This window comes from Astyanax mexicanus, chromosome 4, assembly GCF_023375975.1.
Source record: "Astyanax mexicanus isolate ESR-SI-001 chromosome 4, AstMex3_surface, whole genome shotgun sequence".
Classification (NCBI taxonomy): Eukaryota; Metazoa; Chordata; class Actinopteri; order Characiformes; family Acestrorhamphidae; genus Astyanax; species Astyanax mexicanus.
This window is the reverse complement of record NC_064411.1, coordinates 54,666,542-54,690,988: the sequence shown is the minus strand read 5'-3', so window position 1 is coordinate 54,690,988 and position 24,447 is coordinate 54,666,542. Positions and strand designations below refer to the sequence as shown.

The 24,447-nt window shown below is 39.8% G+C and overlaps 1 protein-coding gene across 2 annotated transcripts in view; it reads right to left on the bottom strand.

The window, feature by feature from the left end:
* Nucleotides 1-24,447, bottom strand: part of slc44a5a (solute carrier family 44 member 5a) — a 150,230-nt gene that overhangs the window by 67,071 nt on the left and 58,712 nt on the right. For both annotated transcript variants that reach the window (XM_049478871.1, XM_049478872.1), the window contains exon 2: nucleotides 9,584-9,632. In XM_049478871.1, the coding sequence (XP_049334828.1) occupies nucleotides 9,584-9,632 (49 nt within the window). The remainder of the gene's footprint in view (nucleotides 1-9,583; nucleotides 9,633-24,447) is intronic.

Below are 24,447 nucleotides of genomic sequence, written 5' to 3'. Positions count from 1 at the left end.
TGTATATTTGATCTTATTGTATCGATGACTGAGGAGGAGTTCAATCTCAACACTCAGTCCTGTTACCTAAATTAACTAAATTAATTTTTTGATCTTATTGGCTGTATTCTTAAAATACAAATTCTGGGAAAATCACTAGAATGTGCACAAATGAGCTCATTTAGCTATTTATCATGTTTTTTGCTAATTCTATGCTAAAAACTCCTTCCTGTTACTTTCATTCCTGTTCCTCAAAACATACAAGTAAAATGAGTGAGTTTTAGTAACAGGAGTGAGTTTTTATCATGGGACTAGCAAAAACATGAAAAATAGCTAAATGGTGGCTATGCTAATAGCATGAGGACTTTGAGCACATTCTAGTGATTTTCCCAATATTTGGTCGTTACTTCCATTCCTGTTACTGTTTTCTAAAAGTAACAGGAGTGAGTTCCAGTAACAGGAGTGAGTTTTTATCATGGAATTAGCAAAAACATAAAAAATAGCTAAATGGTGGCTATGCTAATAGCATGAGGACTTTGAGCACATTCTAGTGATTTTCCCAAAATTTGGTCATTACTTCCATTCCTGTTACTTTTACATAAAAGTAACAGGAGTGAGTTCCAGCAACAGGAATGAGTGCCATTAACAGGAGTGATTTTTTTGTGTCATAAATATCAACTATTTGAACAAACAGCTAAAAGGAACCCAGATTTGAAAGAAGAAACTTTAAGAATGAGGATAAACAGCTGAAAAGAACCAAGACTCAAAAGAAGAAAGTCTATAAATGAGTATGAACATCTGACAGCAATCAATACTCAGTAACAGGAGTGAGTTTGAGTAACAGGACTAAGTGCCATCAACTGGGATGCTTCTTTTTGTCATAAATATCAATTATGTGAACATGTAGTCAAACATTTCGTTGAAATAAAGACTTTTTTTGAGAGAAAATCAAAGAAATTAATGGACCTGCTTTTAAACATGCTTTTAAATGTGTCACATGGGTTTTGTAACCATCTTCTTATTGGTTTACTTCTTAAAGTAAAGCTGCCTGAGTTTGACCAGTACATGTTTTAAATAGTTAAATATATGTGTGTTCTTAGATTTAGGATAAAAAAAAAAGGTTAAATTAAATCAATAACTTATTCAGTCCTCCAAACATAAATCACAAACCTTAAACCCAACCACAAAACAGCTTTACCCCAGCGCTAAAACCCTCTACACACCAGAGCTAGAGACTAAACCCTGATTAATTAAGGTCAGCGTAACTCTGAGAGTGACACCGTCCACACCCTCAGTCTATAAACGCTCTATAAAAAGCCGGGAGGGATTTCTGGACTCTGGGCTGTTCGTGATAAGCCGATCAGAGCTCATTATTAAAGCCCTGCAGCAGGTGAGCAGCTCTGTATCTCAGACTGAGCTCAGAATAAGAACACTGATCACACCGACACCACACTTCTGACCCACACAGCTTCTTAAAGGAGGAACTGTACCACTGGGGCATTCTTCTATAGAGGGTTGGACAATGAAACTGAAACACCTGTCATCATTTTAGTGTGGGATTTTAGGTTTCATGGCTAAATTGGAGCAGCCTGGTGATCAATCTTCATTAATTGCACATTATTGCACCAGTAAGAGCAGTAAAAGTGTGAAGGTTCAATTAGCAGCAGGGTAAGAGCACAGTTCTGCTCTAAATATTACAATGCACACAATTTATCATTATGGGAGACATACCAGAGTTTAAAAGAGGACAAATTGTTGGTGCACGTCTTGCTGGCGCATCTGTGATCAAGACAGCAAGTCTTTGTGATGCATCAAGAGCCACGGTCTCCAGGGTAATGTCGGCATACCACCAAGAAGGACCAACCACATCCAACAGGATTAACTGTGGATGCTGTAAGAGGAAGCTGTCTGGAAGGTGTTTCAGTTTCATTGTCCAACCCCTGTATATCTGGTGTTGCACAAATTGGCGTAGGAACCATGGGGGGGGGATGCTACCCAATAACAGAAATATGTAGATTTGTCCCAAGAAAATTGCTACCACAAAAAAGCATCAATTTGTTAAAAAAATCAATAAAAAATCTGCACCCTGTTATGAAAAGCACCCCCTCTCGGGAGCGCGTTTCTAATTAAAGTTGGCTCAAGCAATTATCTTTTCATGGCGTTGTTGCAGATTTAGGCACTACTATGGTGCCAAATTCAGCACCCCCACCAAGAAAAGCACTGTCTCCCGGGAGGGCCTCAACATGGCTCAAAAGAGTATCTTGGATATTTTTCCATTTTCTAAGTGAAGTTAAAGCCAAGAAGACGTGGGTGCACACTCCCGAGTGAGGATGCTTTTCCTGGCAGGGGTGCTGAATTCAGCACAACACCTGCTTGACACGCGAGGTCAGTGATGAGAGCAATGAATCCCAACAATAACAATATATATAACAATATACTGCAATAAAAAAACAGATTCTGGGTAATTTTTTGTTCTGCTATTAGACTGGGAGGCTTTGGGTTACCTAACGTTTATATTAACTGCTGCCGTAAAGTTACATTTGTTTAATAAAAGAACACCATTGTAAGAAGTGCTTTCGGTAGATACAAATTAAAAATATCCTTGATGTTGTGGTCTACTCTGCATAATAATTATTTAAGAATGCCTAAGCACATCAGGTGTGATGAAGGAAAAGAGCGCCATCTACTGTACCCACCCAGAGAGAGCAAGGCTAATTGTGCGCTCTCAGGGCTCCAGCAGCTGATGGCAAGCTGCATGACCGGGATTCGAACCAGCAATCTCCCTGATCATAGTGGCAGCGCTTTACCACTTCTGGAATTATAATGGTGCTCCATCCAATACTTTTGGATGGGATGAGTAGGGGAGTTGGCAATGCTCTAAAATGCAAAATAGTAGAAAACCGTCTCTGGACAGTAGAGACAGTTACTCCAACAAAAGCAGGAGATGTTATCTTCTCCAGTTAGCATATTTTTTCTGTTAGCCTACACGCTAACCCCCTTCTTATGAAGCGATTGCATAAGATTGCATGATCTGGGCTGGAGAGCAGGAGTATTAGGATCATGGTAAGTCAGAGAGAGCGTTTACGGTGATTTTAGCACTATGGCGCTTCTGGAAAGCTGCAGTCAGGTGCTTTCTGGGTATTCCTGTCCCGCGGGCTGCGGCCGCACTTCACTAGCATTCAGCTCAGAGCCGACACTGTAGATTTACCAAACAGCCCTCGCTCGCTGAATTATTCACACTGAGTTTCTTCCTCGGCCTGTTAGGACTTGAACTCGCTGCCACGATCACATCCACACTCCTGAATCAGCGCCGGCCTCCTTCACCCCGCTGTTCTCCAGCCGACTCTGATTTTCTACTCACCTCTGAGCTCCGCGGCCTGTCTCTGCTCTTATTCGGATATTTCCAGGATACAAGAGGTTTGGAACTAATGCTGAGTTCTACTTGAAATCGGATATCAGAATTTCCTAGATCTAGGTTGGAAATTTTAAGTGGAAAGACCCCACAGATTTCCAGTGGTTCATCTTGGTTGGCTAGTTTGGTCAAACTGGTGACAGTGGTCAACCATCTTTGTTCATATTGGCTTGCTCAACCAGCTTCATTCACACTGGTTAACCAACCAGTAGTCAACCACCATAGTCCACCCAGACCACCCAGCTTAGGCATTCTGGATATGTTGTCAACTGCCTTGGTCATGCTGGTTACACAGTTTGGACTGCTCTGGTTTGGACCAGTTTGGTTATGCTGGCCACAGTGGTTAACCACCTTGGATATTGGATATTGACTTGGTCATGCCAATCCACCCACTTCCTTGGTCCCTCAGCTTGGTCATACTGTTCATACTTGCCAACAACCTTGGTTCATCCTGATTAACAAGCTTGGTCATGGTAGTCTTCCAGCTTGGTCACACTGGTCACAGTGGCAAACCACCATGGCTTGGTCAAACTGGTGACAGTGGTAAACCATCTTTGTTCATATTGGCTTGGTCATGCTGATTAATCAGCTTCATTTATGCTGGTTAACCAACCAGTGGTCAACCACCATAGTCCACCCAGACCACCCAGCTTAGGTATTCTGGATATGTTGTCAACTGCCTTGGTCAAGCTTGTCACACAGTTTGGACTGCTCTGGTTTGGACCAGTTTGGTTATGCTGGCCACAGTGGTTAACCACCTTGGATATTGGATATTGACTTGGTCATGCCAACCCACCCACTTCGTTGGTCCCTCAGCTTGGTAATACTGTTCATACGGGCCAACAACCTTGGTTCATCCTGGTTAACAAGCTTGGTAGTCTTCCAGCTTGGTCACACTGGTCACAGTGGTCAACGACCATAGTACATCCAGATCACCCAGTTTAGACATGCTGGTCAACCTCTTTTGTCATGATAGTCAAACTGGCCAACCACCTAGGTTTATCTTAGTTGACCATCTTGGTCCATTTTTTTGGTTCATATTGGCTTAGTAATGCTGGTCGTTCTGATCAATCAGCTTGGGCTTGGGTTTTCATTGGCTGTGAGCCATAATCATTAAAATAGATCACTCTGTGTTTAATACATCTATATAATATATGAGTTTCACATTCTAAACTGAATTACTGAAATAAAGTAACTTTTCAATGATATTCTATATCATTTATCAAAATGCATTAGTGCTGTTTTCCTTACTTACTGCAGTCGTTCCACGCTGTGTATATGGAGTCACAGTTATTAAAGCACTGATTGGTCATTTAGCACGACTGGCTATCATACTGTTCACTGTTATATATGTAAACATATATACAGCTCAGGAAAAAATAAGAGACCACCTCTGGAATATAATCAAGAGGAAGATGGATGATCACAAGCCATCAAACCACCAAGCTGAACTGCTTGAAATTTTTTTGCAACAGGAGTAAAGCAGAATAAAGTTGCCCAAAAGTAGTGTGTAAGACTGGTGGAGGAGAACATGATGCCAAGATGCATGGAAAAACTGTGACTAAAAAACAGTTATTTGATTATTCCACCAAATATTGATTGATTTCTGAACTCTTAAAACTCTTAAAAATCTTTATAAATATGAACAGAATTGTTTTCTTTGCATTATTTGAGGTCTGAAAGCTCTGTGTCTTTTTTGTTATTTCAGCCATTTCTCATTTTCTGTAAATAAATGCTCTAAATGAAAATATTTTTATTTGGAATTTGGGAGAAATGTTGTCTGTAGTTTATAGAATAAAACAACAATATTCGTTTTACTCAAACATAAACGTATAAATAGCAAAATCAGAGAGAATCTGATTCAGAAACTGTAATTGTGACAGGCCAACAACCTTGGACCAAGTTCTTAAGCTCTATTTTTTATTTTTCAAAAAAATAAAAGCATTTTTAGTAATTTCCCTGCTGAAACACTGGCGTTATCGATTTCCAGTTACTGGATCTTAACAGGTACACAGTTTGGGATATTAGGAATTGAAAAATTAGCCGAGAAGAAAAAATCTAGCGTATCTGAAAGAACATTAACATTATTCCACGTTACGTTCTGGAGTCTCGGCTGAGTTCTGCAGATCCTGGGAGAAGACGGGAGGGTAAACGGAGGAAGAAGCTGGCGAGAGTCCCGCCTGCCCGCTCTGCTGTTGGTGGGGGATCTATAATTACATCTCCAGCTATCAAGAGGCAATCTCCTCCATCTCCTTCCACTTCAAGGGAGTCTTACAGGGACTGAGCAGGAATTTAAATGACCGCGGCGTTCGAGCCTCTGCCGGGGAAAATGATTCATCCCTAATTTACTCAGATTGCCGCTAAAACGTGAGGGATGGAGATCAGAGACTAATGCGCCTCGCCCGGGCTTCCCTGACGTGTAATTACACTGTAACAAATGGCTTATTAATTGCCCGTGATAATCTTCACAACAGCTGAAGGCGAAGATAAATACGGCTGTTCATCACGGCGTTCGCAGGGGACTCAACCGGCCGAGATAATCGAGACGGAGGCGGTCAAACAAACATTAAAGCTGCAGAGAAAATGCCTGGACAGTCCAGACCTGATAATTAGTCTTCAAACGGTTACGAACTTCATGATCTTACAGCAGAACTGGAGCAGATAAATGTAGAATAAAAGTAGAGGAGACACCATTACATTCTTACTAGTACAGAGTATTAAAAAAATCCACGCTTTCTTGTTCTTTGTATGAATACTGTAGAGTCTCTGAGTTGTAAAGTGGTGTGAAATGTGTTTCCCTTCCTAATTTCCTGATTTTTTGCATGTTTGTCACAATTAAATGTTTCAAAAAACATCAAACCAATTTAAATTTCAGTTAAAGTCAACACAGGTATGGTAGCTGATATGCTAACACTGTGGTAGCGATCAAGCTTCTGTTACCTACAGCCCTGGCTCATCAATTACTTCTGAACTTTTCAGGGTAAAAGTGTGTAAATTACATTATTTTTGTGTTGAACAGAATAATACACACACCTCTCCACCTCCTCTGTCTCTCCACCTCTCCTTTTTTCTTTCTCTCCGCTACACAGCGAGCGCCGCACTCTCAGCCAGCTGCAATTAGGGAGGTGAGCTGAGCGTTCATTCTTTATTTAATGGCCCGCTGTCACTCTATCTGGGTTACTGGGCCTGCATTAGCCGGCTGACCTGCTTCCACTGATTCACAGCTCCAGCCACCACTAACACACACTTGTTTGCACCTCAAATTATGACAGGTGTAGAAAATACAGCCGCTTTTAGTGGCGGCTGGACTGTTATATGAGTCACTGGAGAGGTGGGAGGTTGAGATGTGCAATTTCTTACCGATTCTCTGCTTAAAAATCCTCATTTATAATTGTTTGCTGCGATATTTAGGCGGCTTTCACACCTACTAGTTTGGTCCAGACTAGGGATGGGCCAATATATTGCTATAACAATATATTGTATGATTTTTGTTTGCGATACATTATCGATACGTGGGGTTATATTGATATTTAGGCTGCTTTCACACCTACTAGTTTGGTCCAGACTAGGGGTCGGACAATATATCGATATAGTGATATATCGTATGTTTTTCGTTCACAATACATTATCAATACGTGGCATCATATCGATATTTAGGCGGCTTTCACACCTACTAGTTTGGTCCAGACTAGGGGTCGGACAAAATATTGATATAACAATATATTGTTTGATTTTTGTTTGCGATAAATTATTGATGCGTGAGGTCATATTGATATTTAGGCGGAATTCACAACTAACTTCTTTGATCCAGACTAGGGATGGGCCAATATATTGCTATAACAATATATCGTATGATTTTTGTTTGCGATACATTATCGATATGTGGGGTCATATTGATATTTAGGCTGCTTTCATACCTACTAGTTTAGTCCAGACTAGGGGTCGGACAATATATCGATATAGTGATATATCGTATGGTTTTCGTTCACAATACATTATCGATACGTGGCGTCATATTGATATTTAGGCTGCTTTCACACCTACTAGTTTGGTCCAGACTAGGGATGGGCCAATATATTGATATAGTGATATATTGTATGGTTTTTGTTCGCGATACATTATCGATACGTGGGGCCATAACGATATTTTGTCTCCTTTCACACCTCCTAGTTTGATCCAGACTAGGGGTTGGACAATATATTGATATAGTGATATATTGTATGTTTTTTGTTCGGGACACATTATCGATACGTGGGGTTATATTGATATTTAGGCTGCTTTCACACCTACTAGTTTGGTCCAGACTAAGGGTCGGACAATATATCGATATAGTGATATATCGTATGGTTTTTGTTCACTATACATTCTCGATACGTGGGGGAAATCGATATTTTGTCTGCTTTCACACCTACTAGTTTAATCCAGACTAGGGATGGGCCAATATATTGATATAACAATATACCAAATGATTTTTGTTTGCGATACATTATCGATACGTGAGGTCAGATCGATATTTAGAAGCTCTCGTTAACTCCTTAAACTAAGACTTAATTTCTCCACATGTTTTCTTTGTCTTTAGTGTTTAAAGTCTTTAATGTTTTTTGTCTTTATGTTTAAAGTATAGTAAAATAGCGTAAATTGCACCTTTAACCATCTCTACCAGCTTGAGTTGGCTCAGGCTGTTTGTTCAGAAGATTCATATAAAAATAGAGATCAAAGATATAAAGATACCTCCATATCTCCATGGTAACAATGTACTGTAAGGTTCTATTATGGGTCATCAACCAGCAGTTACTTGGAACAGTTACAGAACCAACAGAAAAACATCATGTCCACGCCAAGAACACAGCCGCTTTATTAGAAACACCTCTAGTATAGCCTTAGCTTGCAAGTATGCAGTGAAAATACAGTCTGTGCTCTTCAATAGGGTTAGCCCTTCTACGCTAATATACAGTGATTTGCCAAAAGTCATGAGACAGCAGTATGCAAATTGATCATGAACTCACCACTCACACAGCTTTTGTATTTGTAGTTTAGTGTTCTCTTGATGGTGGATTTACCAACATTAGTATTAGCCAGTGGGCCTTCAGTTGCTTAGAAGTTACGCTGGGTTCTTTTGTGACTGAAAATGCAATCATTGAAAAAGTCATATATATTTCCTGTCATGTATATTAACTGATCATGAAGTGTCATGTCAAGAAATGGCTTGGGAACATCCGCACCTGTATAAGTTGCGAGGTGTTACCTTGTTGTAAGTGAGGCTGAACAATGGCCAGTGTACTTAAATACAGTAGAAGGCTAATATTACCACCCACAGTGGACAGTGCTGAGGAAGGTAATGATGGTGACCCACGGCTTCTGGCAAGATCTGTCCTCACATATTTCACAGATCAGTGCAGCATTCTTTAGCCTCTATGGGACACGGCAATAGTCATGGGGCAAAATACTAGTCCCTAGTAGGGCTGCAACGATTAGTCGATATAATCGACAATGTTGATTTTTTAAATATGTCGACAACAAATTTAATTGTCGATTAATCGTTAATTTGTAACAGCAATGAGAACAACATGTGGCCATTTAAATGCCTTTTAAATCTCATGTTTAGCTGTTTCTATAGTTTTTAGAGATATTTTTTAGGACACGATTGTTGCAGAAATGATTGTTGACTAATCGACTAATCGAAAAAATAATCATCAGATATGTCGACTATAGGTGTGGGCAATATTATATCGTATACAATATATTGTGACGCAGAAATATCATGATATTAAAAATCCATATTGTGATAAAAGGGCTGTTCTGTCTTAAAAGTAGTCTATTATTTACTGTGAAGCTTTAGGTGTATTTATTGTGTAATTGTTTTAGTTTGCAGTTTATATGCATGCACTAAATATTCTGCAATATTATTTGCTGCATTATATTATTTTATGCTATATTATTTATTTTGCCACATTATGATTATACTGTTATACTCTTATACTATATTCCTGAAATTAATTAATTATTTTATATAATTATATCGCCAAGTATATCATTATCGCAAAAATACCCTGAAATATCGTGATATTATTTTAGAGCCATATCGCCCAGCCCTAGTCGACTACCAAAATAATCATTAGTTGCAGCCCTACTTCCTACTAGTTCCCATGACTTGTGGCATGACTTTAACGATAAGTCATTTGAATCTCTTACCTATTATGAACAGGTCCTCTGAACGTTGGGTCAAACTTGCGTGGTTCTCCTATGGAACAGAAAGAAAAAATTCAAAAGTAAAAATAGCGTAAAAAAATGGTGATATACAGTACTACAGTACACCTCATTCAATTATTTTATATATTTTTTCTACATAGTAAATTAATACTGACGTCATCAAGACGTAAAGAAACACATACGGAATCATGTAGTAACTTAAAAGTGTTAAACAAACCAAAATACTCTGAAAATAATATGAACTTATCCTGTGCAACAGAGGTAACTCTTGCTCTTCCTTTCCCGGGGCGGTCCTGATGAGTGCCAGTTTCATCAGTATAATGCTTTTGATGGTCAACTTTCAAAGTTGAAATTCTTTTGTTTGGATTGACTGACCTTCCTTTTTTTTCTAGTAGTTCTTTCTTCTCATAACCTGGATTCGAACATTACTCAAATATTCACTATTCACTGTATACCTGTAACTCTACCTCTTCACTACTTTACTTTAACTGATGCTCTCAAACACTTTATTAAGAGACAAGAAATTCAAGTAATTAACTCTTGATGAGTTCAGCACAGCTGTTAACTGAAAGCCTGAATTCCAGGTGACTCTACCTCATAAAACTGACTGAGAAAATCCAGCAGAGATGTTCAAAACTGTCTCTATCTAAACAAGAGGTGCTACTTTAAAGAATCTAAAATATAAAAAAAATATTCTGGATCGTTTTACACTTTTTTTCTTTACTAAATAATTTCAGTTTCATGTTTTTCTTAATATTTTGAATGACTTTAGTATTAATCTAGTGCATTTGAACATCTGTGTCAGCAGATGAGTGAAACTCATTATTATATTATATAAATGTATTAAACACACAGAATGATCTATTTTAAGTATTTATTTCTTTTATTGTACAGTGTCTCAGAAAATTAGAATATTATATATTGTCAGTAGCAGAGGGAAGCTGTAAGATATGAAGTGCTGTGAGATTTTGTGGGAAAACAAAACTGCACTGACTTTAGACTTGATAATAAAACACAGTGGATCAACACCAGCAGATGACAGACATGACTCTCCAAACCATCACTGATTGGTGGAAACTTCACACTAGACCTCGAGCAGTTTGGACTGTGTGTCTCTCCACTCTTCCTCCAGACTCTGATCCCTTAATTTACTTTAAATGAAATGTAAAATTTACTGATGATCAGTGATGGTTTGGAGAGACATGTCATCTGCTGGTGTTGATCCACTGTGTTTTATTATCAAGTTCAACCATGCGGATTTCATTTTCCAGCAGGATTTGGCACACTGCCCACACTGCCAAAAGTACCAATTGTTCTTTATTATATAATATTCTAATTTTCTGAGACACTGATTTTGGATTTTTATTGGCTGTAAGCCATAATTATCAACAATAAAATAAATAAACACTTAAAATAGATCACTCTGTGTTTAATACATCTATATAATATATGAGTTTCACATTTTTAACAGAATTACTGAAATAAAGTAACTTTTTTTTAATGATATTCTAATGTTTTTAGATGCACCAGTGTATATAATGTCGCCCAGCTAAATCTAACCTGATGCCAGTGATGTGCTGAACTAAACAAGGTGTCATTTTATGTCGCAACACACACACACACACACACACACACACACACACACACACACACACACACACACCGTCACGGTCCAGGTAGCTCCACGCTCACAGGGCATGCTCTAATGAGAAGATGCTGCTCCATCTGTCCCAAACTAATAACCTCCTCAATAAGATTGCTCCTCTTCTTCTTCTTCGTAATATAAAAAGAAGAAAACTACAGCTGGGAAAAGACAAACAAATCACGCCAAAACGCTTTTCTGCTTCAAAAAGCAGCTCCTCATTAATAATTCCGTGTCATTTTCCGAGACGAGCTCGGCGCGGCGGGTAGCGAGCAGCTTTCCGTCCCCTCAGCGATCTCCAGCGTGATGAACGAGCCGAGAACAAGCTCTTTGTGCATCCGAGAGTGCAATTAAAGCGGCGCTAAAGCTAACACTAACGCTAATGTAACGTCTTTCATCTTTTATAGTTCTTTCATCAGCTGATCCATTCATTAACTTCACATCAAATCTACAAAAAAGCGACACGGTTAGATTTGTAGATTTATATAGAGAACTAGTATGGTGTCCCATGACTTTTGGCTTCTATTCAATATCGATCTGACACGACTGTTAAATATGTTCCTCAGGTTTGAGATAAACGGCTGTTCAGGTGCAGTTTAACCTGATTTATTACCAGATATTTACTACATTTAGAAACAACGCTGTTTTTGCTGCTGATCTATGCTAAGCTATTTTTACTCTGAACGCATTTTGGTTTGTTTAGGTTTTTAAATGTGTGAAAACAGACGAAACGTGTTTACATGACTAAATCTTTCATCGTTTACATTTCTTTCATCAGCTGATTTATTCATTAACTTCACATCAAAACCACAAAAAAGCGACACGGTTAGATTTGTAGATTTATATAGAGAACTAGAATGGTATCCCATGACTTTTGGCATATCCCAAACAAACTCAAAATAGAGTGGTTCTATTTGTGGTGAGAATGTGATCCAACATCGATCTGACGCGACTATCAAATACACTCCTCAGGTTTGAGATAAAGGGCTGTTAAGGTGCAGTTTAACCAGATTTATTATTACACAGCTGCTGAGCCATGCTAAGCTTCTTTTACTCTGAACCCTTTTAGTTTATTTGGGTGATTTTTGCCGTGTTTAGGGTTTTCAATGTGTGAAAACAGGCGAAACATGTTTTTACATTACTAAATACTTTCATTTTTTATATTTTTTTCAACAACTAATTCATTAATTAACTCCACTTCAAATCCACAAAAAGCGACACGGTTAGATTTGTAGATTTATATAGACAACTAGTATGGTGTCCCATGACTTTTGGCATATCCCAAACAAACTCCAAATAGAGTGCTTCTATTCAATATCGATCTGACGCAACTGTCCAATGTACTCTTTCTTAGGTTTGAGACAAACAGCTGTTCAGGTGCAGTTTAACCTGATTTATTACTCAGATATTTACTACACTTAGAAACAGCGCTGTTTTTGCTGCTTATCTGTGCTAAGCTGTTTTCTCTCTAGTTTGTTTGCACACATTTTGCCGTGTTTAGGTTTTACCTGTGTGAAAACAAACCAAACCGAGTAACCAAAAGAACTAAGTAAACAAACTCAAACTATCAACCAATTCATCAACAGGTGTGAAAACACCATTAAAAATGTCCTTCCTCTAAAATCTACTTTTTCTTTCCTGTCAGATAGAAGCTAACAGAGCTAGGAACAGCATGCAGTTCATTCCTGTGTTATTTGTGCGAATAACACATCAGTGTTTATATACTTTACCCAGTAATTCAGAGCTAAGAAACAAATGGTTAGAATTAGTCTATGGAGGAAAAACACCACCAGCCAAGTACAATTGAGATAGGTAGGTGTAAAAACAGTTTAGAACAGTTCTGTTTACACTAGTTAAAAGTAAAAATCCACCCCAGGGACCTGGACCAGGACTACCCACCTCTGTGTGTAACTATAGGTTTAAATAGGATCTCCGGTGGATTTGGTGTTTTAGAGAGACTCTAGGTCAGTGGCTGAACTGCACTCAGCAGGGCATTATTACACATGTTGTAAAGTAACATATGACATTTCAAAGACTGTTATTAGTGTAAAAATGTCTTTATTTTAAAAAAATCTCGTTGCCTCCTGGTGTTGCAGTGCTGTTAGCCAATCACAGGCGATATGTTTTTGCATGTATGAATATTCATTGAGCAAGAGTCAAATCCTATCGTTTCTCCACTCCACTCCTCCACCAGACTAAAGCAGTGTTATACTGGATCACCGGAGCACTTTTTTTTCCACAAAACTAGCTCACATGACATTAATTAATACTAGAGACGCAACTAGACACTTTAAAATGAATAAAAAATTATGTAGTGAGACCTTTAATTAAAGGCATAACCAACTCCGCTCTCTCTCTCGGACTCCGGCTGCTGATGGGGTAGCAGCAGTGGATCAACACCAGCAGATGACATGTCTCTCCAAACCATCACTGATTGGTGGAAACTTTTAAGCTATCAGTGATGGTTTGGAGATGCAGATTTCATTTTCCAGCAGGACTTGGCTTCACACTGCCCGCACTGCCAAAAGCACCAATTGGTCTGCTATAATATTCTAATTTTCTGAGACATTTATTTTTGGGTTTTCATTGGTTGTAAGACATAATTATGAAGAATAAAAGAAATAAACGAAATAAAGGAACTTCTCAATGATATTTAATGAACTTTTTGAGATGCACTAGTATAATGCTAACAGCCAGCCTCAACTGGACTCGACTTGGAACCACAATGCTAACAGACACAGCAGCCAAACTTAACAGTTTTTGTCCCCACTGATGTTCAATGTTCATGGCTACAGCCTTGCTCTGAATGACTTTTTCCACATCTTAATTTCAGTGGATTTTCTCTATATTAAGCTACAGTAAGATAAGAGTCTCCCGTGGTGGGGAGTGAGTGTATTAGAAGGATTACTGGATCCTCGGCGGTGTGTTTACACTGTGAAAGCACACATTTGCAGAAGAGCAGTGTAAGCTGTGTGTGAACGGCTCTCGCTGGAGATGTGTCAGTAAATCAATGGGGACGGCTGTGCCTCAGTTAGCAGAGTGATTGAACATTCCATCACCTTCAGCACACAAAAGCCGTCCGCCACCGTCAACCAGCGCTACACTGCACCGGAGAGAAGAGCCCGGAAACAAAACAGACCGGCCTTCAGTACCTACTGATTATTCACTGCTACCATTATCTGATTAATACTGTATAACATCCTCATTAAAGCCTGAAGTATCGGCAACAGATTAGGACTGTATGAAGAAGATACATATATATTAATGCCAACACCCCGGATGCTGAGTATCATATAGGAATCTGCCCAAGACATGTATGCTAACACTCAAATTACTGAGTATAATATAGGAATCAGCCTACGATGCTTGTGCCAACACCCTGGTTGCTGAGTATAATACAGCAATCTGCCAGAGGCATTTATGCCAACACCCCAATTGCTAAGTATAATATGGGATTCTGCCCGAGACGACTGTGCCAATACCCTGGTTGCTGAGTATAATATGGGAATCAGCCAAAGTCATTTATGCCAACACCCCAATTGCTCAGTATAATATGGGATTTAGCCCAAGATGACTGTACCAACAATACAACTGTGTCAAAACCCCGGTTGCTGAGTATAATATAGGAATCTGCCTGAGCCAACTCTGCTAACACTCTGGTTGCTAAGTATAATATGCTAACTAATCTGAGCCGCTTATATGTTTATAAATATCAACCCAAGCCATTATTGCATGGGAATCAGTCAAATAAGTGCCAACACTCCTGTTGCTGAGTATAATATAGGAATCAGCCCAAAATGCTTGTGCCAACAACCTAGTTGCTAAGTATAATATGGGCATCTGCCTGAGACGACTGTGCCAACACTCCGGATGCTGAGTATAGTATAGGAATCAGCCTGAGATATTTATGTGAAAATATGTGAAATATGGGAATCTGCCTGAGACAACTAGGCCAACACTCCGGTTGCTAAGTATAACATATATATATATATATATAGTATAGTATAACTTATATAAATATGAATATTGGCCTGAGCCATTATAACATGGGAATCAGCCCAAGAAGCTTGTACCAATACCCCGGTTGATAAGTATAATATAGGTATCTGCCCCAGACGACTGTGACAACACAGCAGTTGCAGACTATAATATGAGAATCAGCCCAAGACACTTGTGCCAACACCCCGGTTGCTGAGTATAATATGCTTATTTACCTGAGCCGCTTATATAAATATGAATATCGGCCCGAGCCATTATAACAAGGGAATCAGCCCAAGAAGTTGTATCAATACCCTGGTTTCTGAGTTTAATGAGTGGAAACTTACCAAGCTGCTTGTTCCAACACCGTGGTTGCTGAGTATAATATGATAATTAACCTAAAGCACTTACATGAATATGAATATTTGCCCAAGCCATTATAGCATGGGAATCACCCCAAGAAGTTGTACCAACACCCTGGTTGCTGAGTATAATATAGGAATCTGTCCGAAACAACTGTGCCAACACCCCGGCTGCTAAGTATAATATGGGAATTAGTCCAAGATGCTTGTGCAAACACCCCGATTGCCAAGTATAATATGGGATTTAGCCAATATGACTGTGCCAACACCCCAGTTGCCGGGGTTAATATAGGAATCTGCCCGAACAACTGTGCCAACACCCCAATTGCTGAGTATAGTATGGGAATTGTTCCAAGCCATTTATGCTAACACTCTGGTTGATGAGTATAATATTGGACAACTGGGCCAACACTGCGGTTGCTAAGTATAATATGCTAATTTACCTGAGCCATTTATATAAATATTAATATCAGCCCAAGCCATTTTAAAATGGGACTCGAGAAGTTGTACCAATGACCTGGTATAATATAGGAATTAGTCCAGAATGCTTTTGCAAACACCACGGTTTCCCAGTATTATATGGGATTGAGCCCTTACGACTGTGCCAACACCCCGGTTGCTGAGTATAATATGGGATTGAGCCCTTACGACTGTGCCAACACCACGGTTGCTGAGTATAATATGGGATTTAGCCCATACGACTGTGCCAACACCCCGGTTGCTGAGTATAATATGGGATTTAGCCCATACGACTGTGCCAACACCCCGGTTGCTGAGTATAATTAGGGATTTAGCCCATAAGACTGTGCCAACGCCCCGGTTGCTGAGTATAATATGGGATTTAGGCCATAAGACTGTGCCAACACCCCGGTTGCTAAGTATAATTAGGGATTTAGCCCATACGACTGTGCCAACACCCCGGTTGCTGAGTATAATATGGGATTTAGCCCATACGACTGTACCAACGGCCCGGTTGCTGAGTATAATATGGGATTTAGCCCATACGACTGTGCCAACGCCCCAGTTGCTGAGTATAATAAGGAATTTAGCCCATATGACTGTGTCAACACCCCGGTTGCTGAGTATATTAAGGGATTTAGCCCATACGACTGTGTCAACGCCCTGGTTGCTGAGTATATTAAGGGATTTAGCCCATACGACTGTGTCAACGCCCCGGTTGCTGAGTATATTAAGGGATTTAGCCCATACGACTGTGTCAACGCCCTGGTTGCTGAGTATATTAAGGGATTTAGCCCATACGACTGTGTCAACGCCCCGGTTACTGAGTATATTAAGGGATTTAGCCCATACGACTGTGCCAACACCCCGGTTGCTGAGTATAATATGGGATTGAGCCCTTACGACTGTGCCAACGGCCCGGTTGCTGAGTATAATATGGGATTGAGCCCTTACGACTGTGCCAACGCCCCAGTTGCTGAGTATAATAAGGAATTTAGCCCATATGACTGTGCCAACACTCCGGATGCTGAGTATAATAAGGGATTTAGCCCATACGACTGTGTCAACGCCCTGGTTGCTGAGTATATTAAGGGATTTAGCCCATACGACTGTGTCAACGCCCCGGTTACTGAGTATATTAAGGGATTTAGCCCATACGACTGTGCCAACACCCCGGTTGCTGAGTATAATATGGGATTGAGCCCTTACGACTGTGCCAACGGCCCGGTTGCTGAGTATAATATGGGATTGAGCCCTTACGACTGTGCCAACGCCCCAGTTGCTGAGTATAATAAGGAATTTAGCCCATATGACTGTGCCAACACTCCGGATGCTGAGTATAATAAGGGATTTAGCCCATATGACTGTGTCAACACCCCGGTTGCTGAGTATATTAAGGGATTTAGCCCATACGACTGTGTCAACGCCCCGGTTACTGAGTATATTAAGGGATTTAGCCCATATGACGGTGCCAACACCCCGGTTGCTGAGTATAATATGGGATTGAGCCCTTACGACTGTGCCAACACCCCGGTTGCTGAGTATAATATAGGAATTGGCCTAAGAAACTTGTGCCAAAACCCTGGTTGTCGAGTATAAACCACATTCTGCCCAATTCCACATGCCTGATGCTGAGATCTGGGTGTGATCTGTTTAATCACTCAGTGTTTTCAGAACAGAGCTCTCCAATTTCCTACATTATCTTCCAGCCGCCTGTGTTTCCTCAGCCGTGAGTAAATGGGCCAGGCCCATTTCTTATTCATAGGTAAATGGTGAAATCCATACGCTTATTTTAATGAGGATTGTGTTTTCTCTTTCTGGCCCAGTCTGGGTGGAAGCAGATTGATTTTCATCCTTATCCCAGCAGAACTCATAACGCTCGGAGCTCTGGAGAGAAAAACTCCTCTTCTGAGGAAAGAGAGACGAGTTTCAGAGAGTTTCTGAGTGAGGGCTTAAAGCTTCACAGTTGTTTTTTCCTTCATCTACGAGACGTTCATACTCAAAACTCACTAAGAGGTTTGGAAGTGTAGATGAATATAGATAGGTGGCGCTTTATTAAGAACAAAAACAACAGCATTACTTTAACTGATTAAACTACTATTATTTTTTACTAAGCATATTACTAGATGCACTTCAGTTTTTAAAAGTTCTATTTAATAAGAGCAGCATTCATTTATTAAAGTTAAATTATATGAGTGGTGTCAGTCACTTAAAAATGAATTAAAATTAATAATTTGTTTTTTTTATGCTGCAATTTCACAGTATTTTTGTGAGGAGACAGTAATAATAGTGTAGTGTAGTGTAGTGATCATTTTGTGCTGTATATCTATATTTTATTTCTAAGAGAGAAAAAGAGAGAGAGGGAGACGCAGCGCGAGTGAGAGCTAGAGTGAGAGAGAGAGAGGAGAGAGAGACAGTACAAGCGCCTAACCCTGCGAACACACTGGAAAGTGACCATTCATTTCCTATGGCAGGGCACAATACACTTCATAGTTCATAAAGAGTACACGTACTGTTAAACCCCTAGTACATACTAATCCCCACAAGCTGCTGGTACTCAACATATCAGCCTTTGAATGATGTAGTTACAACTACAGTTTACAACCATAGCGATTATGCACCTTATTCATTAGGTGCCCATGTAAAAACGAAAGTGAGACTGAGGGGGTACGCTCCTAAACCGAAAATTCCTAGGCAGCGAGGGAGCAGCAGAATAACTTACTTTTGTGCAAAAATGTAAGGTTAACAATTTGGTACAATCAAAGAAACTCATAATTTTTAACTTCATGAACATGTTTTGTCAAGAACTTTTCTGTTATTTGTAAAAAGAGCTATAATATGTCATGCACATACTTGGGTGGGAATCTGGGTGTATCTAATGATGGCAGCAGAAGTTGAAAAGTTGAAGATGTTACGGGTTTATTTGTGCGAAATATCTAGAGAATCTTCTCCGCAGTCCTTGTTAATGAAAGCACAGGATATCCTGTGTTTAAAGGCGAGCTGGTGGGCGGAGCTCAGCTCTTTTATCTGCTCTCAGAAACTCAGAGGAACGAGGGATTAGAGAGCAACCAGTTACTTTATTCTCAGTACAGCTGTTTTAAACTCCTCACCCCAGTCTCCATAGATACAGACTGAGCTCATCGCCAGCTCATCACCTCGATTCTACAACAGTACCATCACCAGCCCATCACCAGCCCATCACCAGCTCATCACCAGCTCATCACCACGATTCTACAACAGTACCATCACCAGCCCATCACCAGCTCATCACCAGCTCATCACCAGCTCATCACCACGATTCTACAACAGTACCATCACCAGCCCATCACCAGCTCATCACCAGATCATTACCTCGCTTCTACATCAGTACCATCACCAGCTTATTGCCAGCCCATCACCAGCTTTTCACCAACCCATCACCAGCTCATTACCAGCTCATCACCAGCTCGTATCTCCAGCTCATTACCAGCTCATCACCAGCTCGTATCACCAGCTCATAACCAGCTAATATCACCAGCTCATCACCAGATCATCACCACGATTCTACAACAGTACCATCACCAGCCCATCACCAGCTCATCACCAGATCATTACCTCGCTTCTACATCAGTACCATCACCAGCTTATTGCCAGCCCATCACCAGCTTTTCACCAACCCATCACCAGCTCATTACCAGCTCATCACCAGCTCGTATCTCCAGCTCATTACCAGCTCATCACCAGCTCGTATCACCAGCTCATAACCAGCTAATATCACCAGCTCATCACCAGATCATCACCAGCTCATCACCTGGCTTCTACATCAGTACCATCAACAACTTATCACCAGTTTGTCACCAGCTTATTATCAGTTCATCACCAGCTCATCCCCTCAATTCTACATCAGTACCATCACCAGCCCATCACCAGATTATCACCAGCTCAACACCTCGCTTCTACATCAGTACCATCACCAGCTTATCACCAGCCCATCACCAGCTCGTTACCTCGCTTCTACATCAGTACCATCACCAGCTCATCACCAGCTCATCACCAGCTTATCACCAGTTCATCACCAACCCATATCCACTATGAGGGAATCCATATTCACCATAAAGCCTCTGTTCTGTAGTTACTGTACAAGTGATGAACTGAAGGATACAGGCTGGTTTATTAAGTTTCTGATCTGATGTTCGTTCATAAAGGATATCTGATATTAATCTGATTAATATTCTGTGTGATGATCAGCGGTGGAGCTGGAGTGCAGGGCAGGCTGGGAGTCAGGGGGTAAAGAGAGTATCTCTACTGCTTCTGTTCATTATCACACACTGAGCTTCATCATTAACCCTCATCATCATCATCATCATCATCATCATCATCACCCTGCTGTATAAACCATCAGACACACTCTGACCCCTCCCACTCACACACACACACTCCCCCGCACCTGCCAATCAAACTGACAGACCAATTACAGCCCAACAGCAGCGCCTAGAGAGAGGCCACGGCCTCCGCAACGAGAGGAATCACTCGCCGAGGACTGGAACTGTCCTCATCTCCCAAACCGTGTTCCTGATTCTCCACACGGACTCATCCCACAAACTAATACAGATTCACTCTACACTCCCAACATCCACTTCACTAAAACCCCCTCCACTCTACTCCTACTCACCAGATACTATAAACATCCAGAAACAGAGATTACTCTACTCGTAAAATACAACATTCACAAAAAATCCAAAAAATAAAGATACTGAAAGGGTTTAATAGTCATGCAAAAATAAATGCATGAAATACATTCAATAAAAATGTCAATTTTAGCTAGAGGATGGACAACAGAGAGTCAAACTCAATAGTAGAACCAATCAGGACCAATCGGAATCCATATTATATTGGTAAAATGAGTCCAACCTATTAAAATTAGCTAGAGACAAGGCAAAAGAAAATCAAACTCAATGGCAGAACCAATCAGAATCTATATTTCAGTGGTAAAGGTAGACTAAATGAGTCCAACCTATCAAAATTAGCTGGAGACAAGTCAAAAGAAAAGTCAAACTCAATGGCAGAACCAATCAGAATCTCTATTTCAATGGCAAAAGTGGACAAAAAGGAGTTCAACCTATCAAGATAAGCTGTAGACAAGGCAATAGATGGTCAAACTCAGTGGCAGAACCAATCAGAATGCATATTTCAGTGGTAAAAGTGAACAGAAATGAGTCCAACCTATCAAAATAAGCTGGAGATTGGGGGAAAAAAGTCAGTTTTAAAGTACAAGCCAATCAGAATCTCAATTCTAGGGAGGCGTGGGGCAACAGAGAGTTAAACTCAATGGTAGAACCTCAATTTTAGCTAGGGGTGGGACAACAAATAGTCAGTTTTAGAGGTAAAACCAATCAGAACCTCAATTTTAGCTAGGGGTGGGACAACAAATAGTCAGTTTTAAAGGCAAAACCAATCTGAACCTCAATTTTAGCTAAGAGTGGGGCAAGAAATAGTCAGTTTTAAAGGTAAAACCAATCAGAACCTCAATTTTAGTTAGGGGTGGGACAACAAATAGTCGGTTTTAGAGGTAAAACCAATCAGAACCTCAATTTTAGCTAAGGGTGGGACAACAAATAGTCAGTTTTAGAGGTAAAACCAATCAGAACCTCAATTTTAGCTAGGGGTGGAAGTACAAATAATGAATTTTAGAGATAAAACTAACCAGAACCTTAAATCTAGGGGTTGAAAAAATGGCAGAACCAATGAGATAAAAATCTAAATTTTAGCTGGAGAACTAAACAGAAACTCCTGTTTAACTCTGTACTTCAGCAGAGTGGATTTACTGCTCCTTAATGTCTGACTGGTAAAATTCATACATAAGAAGCACCGGAAAATAAGATATACTGATGATTTTAGGATTTTAGGACAATTAAAGGATTTTAAGTGCATCTTATAGAGTTAAAAACACAGTTACTCCAACAAAAGCAGGATAAACTCCATGTCTGTGGTCAGAAACTGGACGGTACATCAGCAGATGGTCTGCAGTTTCTATAACTGTAGAGGAGCAGGTGGAGATACTGGGCTCAGAGCCAGAGAGGAGAGTTTCTGAATATAGTGGATATTATTATAATCTGCACATCACTGACATTCAGCAGCAGCAGTCCTGTCCCGGCTTTTATTGGAGAAGGACATTTTTAGCTGCTTTCTGCTACTTCAAATGAGACGTTTCCACCGGGAGGATGCTTCCAGACTCTGTGGAGGTTCTGTTCATTAGCAGTGAACTAAAGTATTAAAGCCCTCAAAAAGTGTGTTTTAAATAAAACTGGATATTTCTAAACATTACTAAAGGTATTTTAGAAATAGAATGAAAGCTGACATCTACACCTCCAGATGCAGGAAGAGGGCCACCTGCATCAGGAAGGATCCCACCCACCCAGCACATGCACTTTTTGTCCCGCTTCCCTCAGGACGGAGGCTGCGGAGCATCAAGTGCAAAACAACCAGACTGAGGAACAGCTTCATTCCGGAAGCTGTAAGACTCTTAAACTCCACTTAACAACACACTGCACGGACACAAGGACAATTACTGCACAAACACGGTCACTTTACCCGCACTGAGACACTTTATTTTCTACTGCTCTAATTCATTTCATGCTGCTATAGCACATTTGCACTCTGGACTTGTTGTTGCAACCTGTCTACTCTTTCTATTTATTTCATTTGGGGTATTTATCTTTAACTATTTTGTATATTCTATTTTTATTGTATTCCTTTATTGTACTTTTATCTATATATCTATTTAATAACAGCTCCTGGGTGTAAACTGGATCGTGAGATCACAATTTCGTTCCACCTCATGTACCACATAAGATGCGAATGACAATAAAATCTCCTTGAATCCTTGAATCCTTTAAAGTTGGCCCGCTGTTAAGCAGGTTTTTATAATATGAGATTCAAAGTTTGAACGCTAGGTGTCAGAAACGGGCCAAAGAGTCTAAAAGCAGAGAGAGTGCGCATTTCTAGCGCAGAAAAACGGGCCAAAGAGTCTAAAAGCAGAGAGAGTGCGCATTTCTAGCGCAGAAAAACGGGCCAAAGAGTCAAAAAGCGGAGAGGGTGCGCATTTCTAGCGAAGAAAAACGGGCCAAAGAGTCTAAAAGCGGAGAGGGTGCGCATTTCTAGCGAAGAAAAACGGGCCAAAGAGTCTAAAAGTGGAGAGAGTGCTCAGTTGTAGCGCAAAAAAACAGGCCAAAGAGTCTAAAAGCGGAGAGGGTGCGCAGTTGTTGCGCAGAAAAACGGGCCAAAGAGTCTAAAAGTTGGCGTAATTAAGGAGTTTTTTTTTTGGCGTAATCATGAAATGAAACATCAATTAGAAAAATCTTACTTTACACAACACTGTCAAAGATAAAGATAGTAAGTCAAGTAAAATGGTGTGTACATAAACGTAATCAGGAAAAAGTATTATTTAAAGTGGTTTATTTCATTATTAGTTTTATTACAGAGTCTGTGTGACTTCAAATATATTTCTCCTTCTGGCCCCCAACAAAAAAGGTTTGGACACCCCTGTTGTAGGCTGTAAGAGCAAGCATCATTTTCTAAAATGCTTTCTCTGTGTTGCTATAGCACTTTTGAATTCAAGCAGTTCAGCTTCAAAGTAGAATTATTGTGCAGGGGTGGGTTTCCCGAAAACGATCAATCTTAGCGAATAACGAACGAACTAACGAATGACGTGTGTAAAGAACGAGCCAGTTCTGCGAGTGTTTCCCAAAGAGCTTTGCAACGTGAAAATTAACGAACGAGGTTAAAGAACGTCTTTGTTGACTCCTCCCCCAAAACAGCGTACTCAATCGATCCACAAATATCGATTCAACACTGCCAATATGCAGTATTTATTCACTATTACACCCTAAAAACGTAGAAATGTGTTGTAATTAACAACATTATACTCCTAAAGATACATATGACTAAATAAATACTCGAAAATCCAATCTATTTTAAAACATTAAACTTATTTTTTACATTTTTAAAACTTTTATTGTTGATATATATTATATTAATAGATAGTATACTAATATTATTAATAGTAATATTGATAGTAATATTAATTTATTATTATTATAATTATTAATATTATAAAAATAATATAATAATACATATACGTATGTTCCTGTGTGTGTGTGTGTTTGTGTGTGTATATATATATATATATATATATATATATATATATATATATATATATATAATAAATAATAATAACATTACTGTTCCCTTAAATAGATGTGCTGGTGTATCTTCACAGTGTGAACAAGCAGCTTAGTATCTGTCTCAGCTGAGACTCGTAAAAAGCGCTGCACTATTAAGATACGAACAAACGTGCCAAAGTCAGAGCTCACCTGACTCTTAAAGGGATTAGAAACTGGGCACACTGATTGGTGTATTTCACCCTA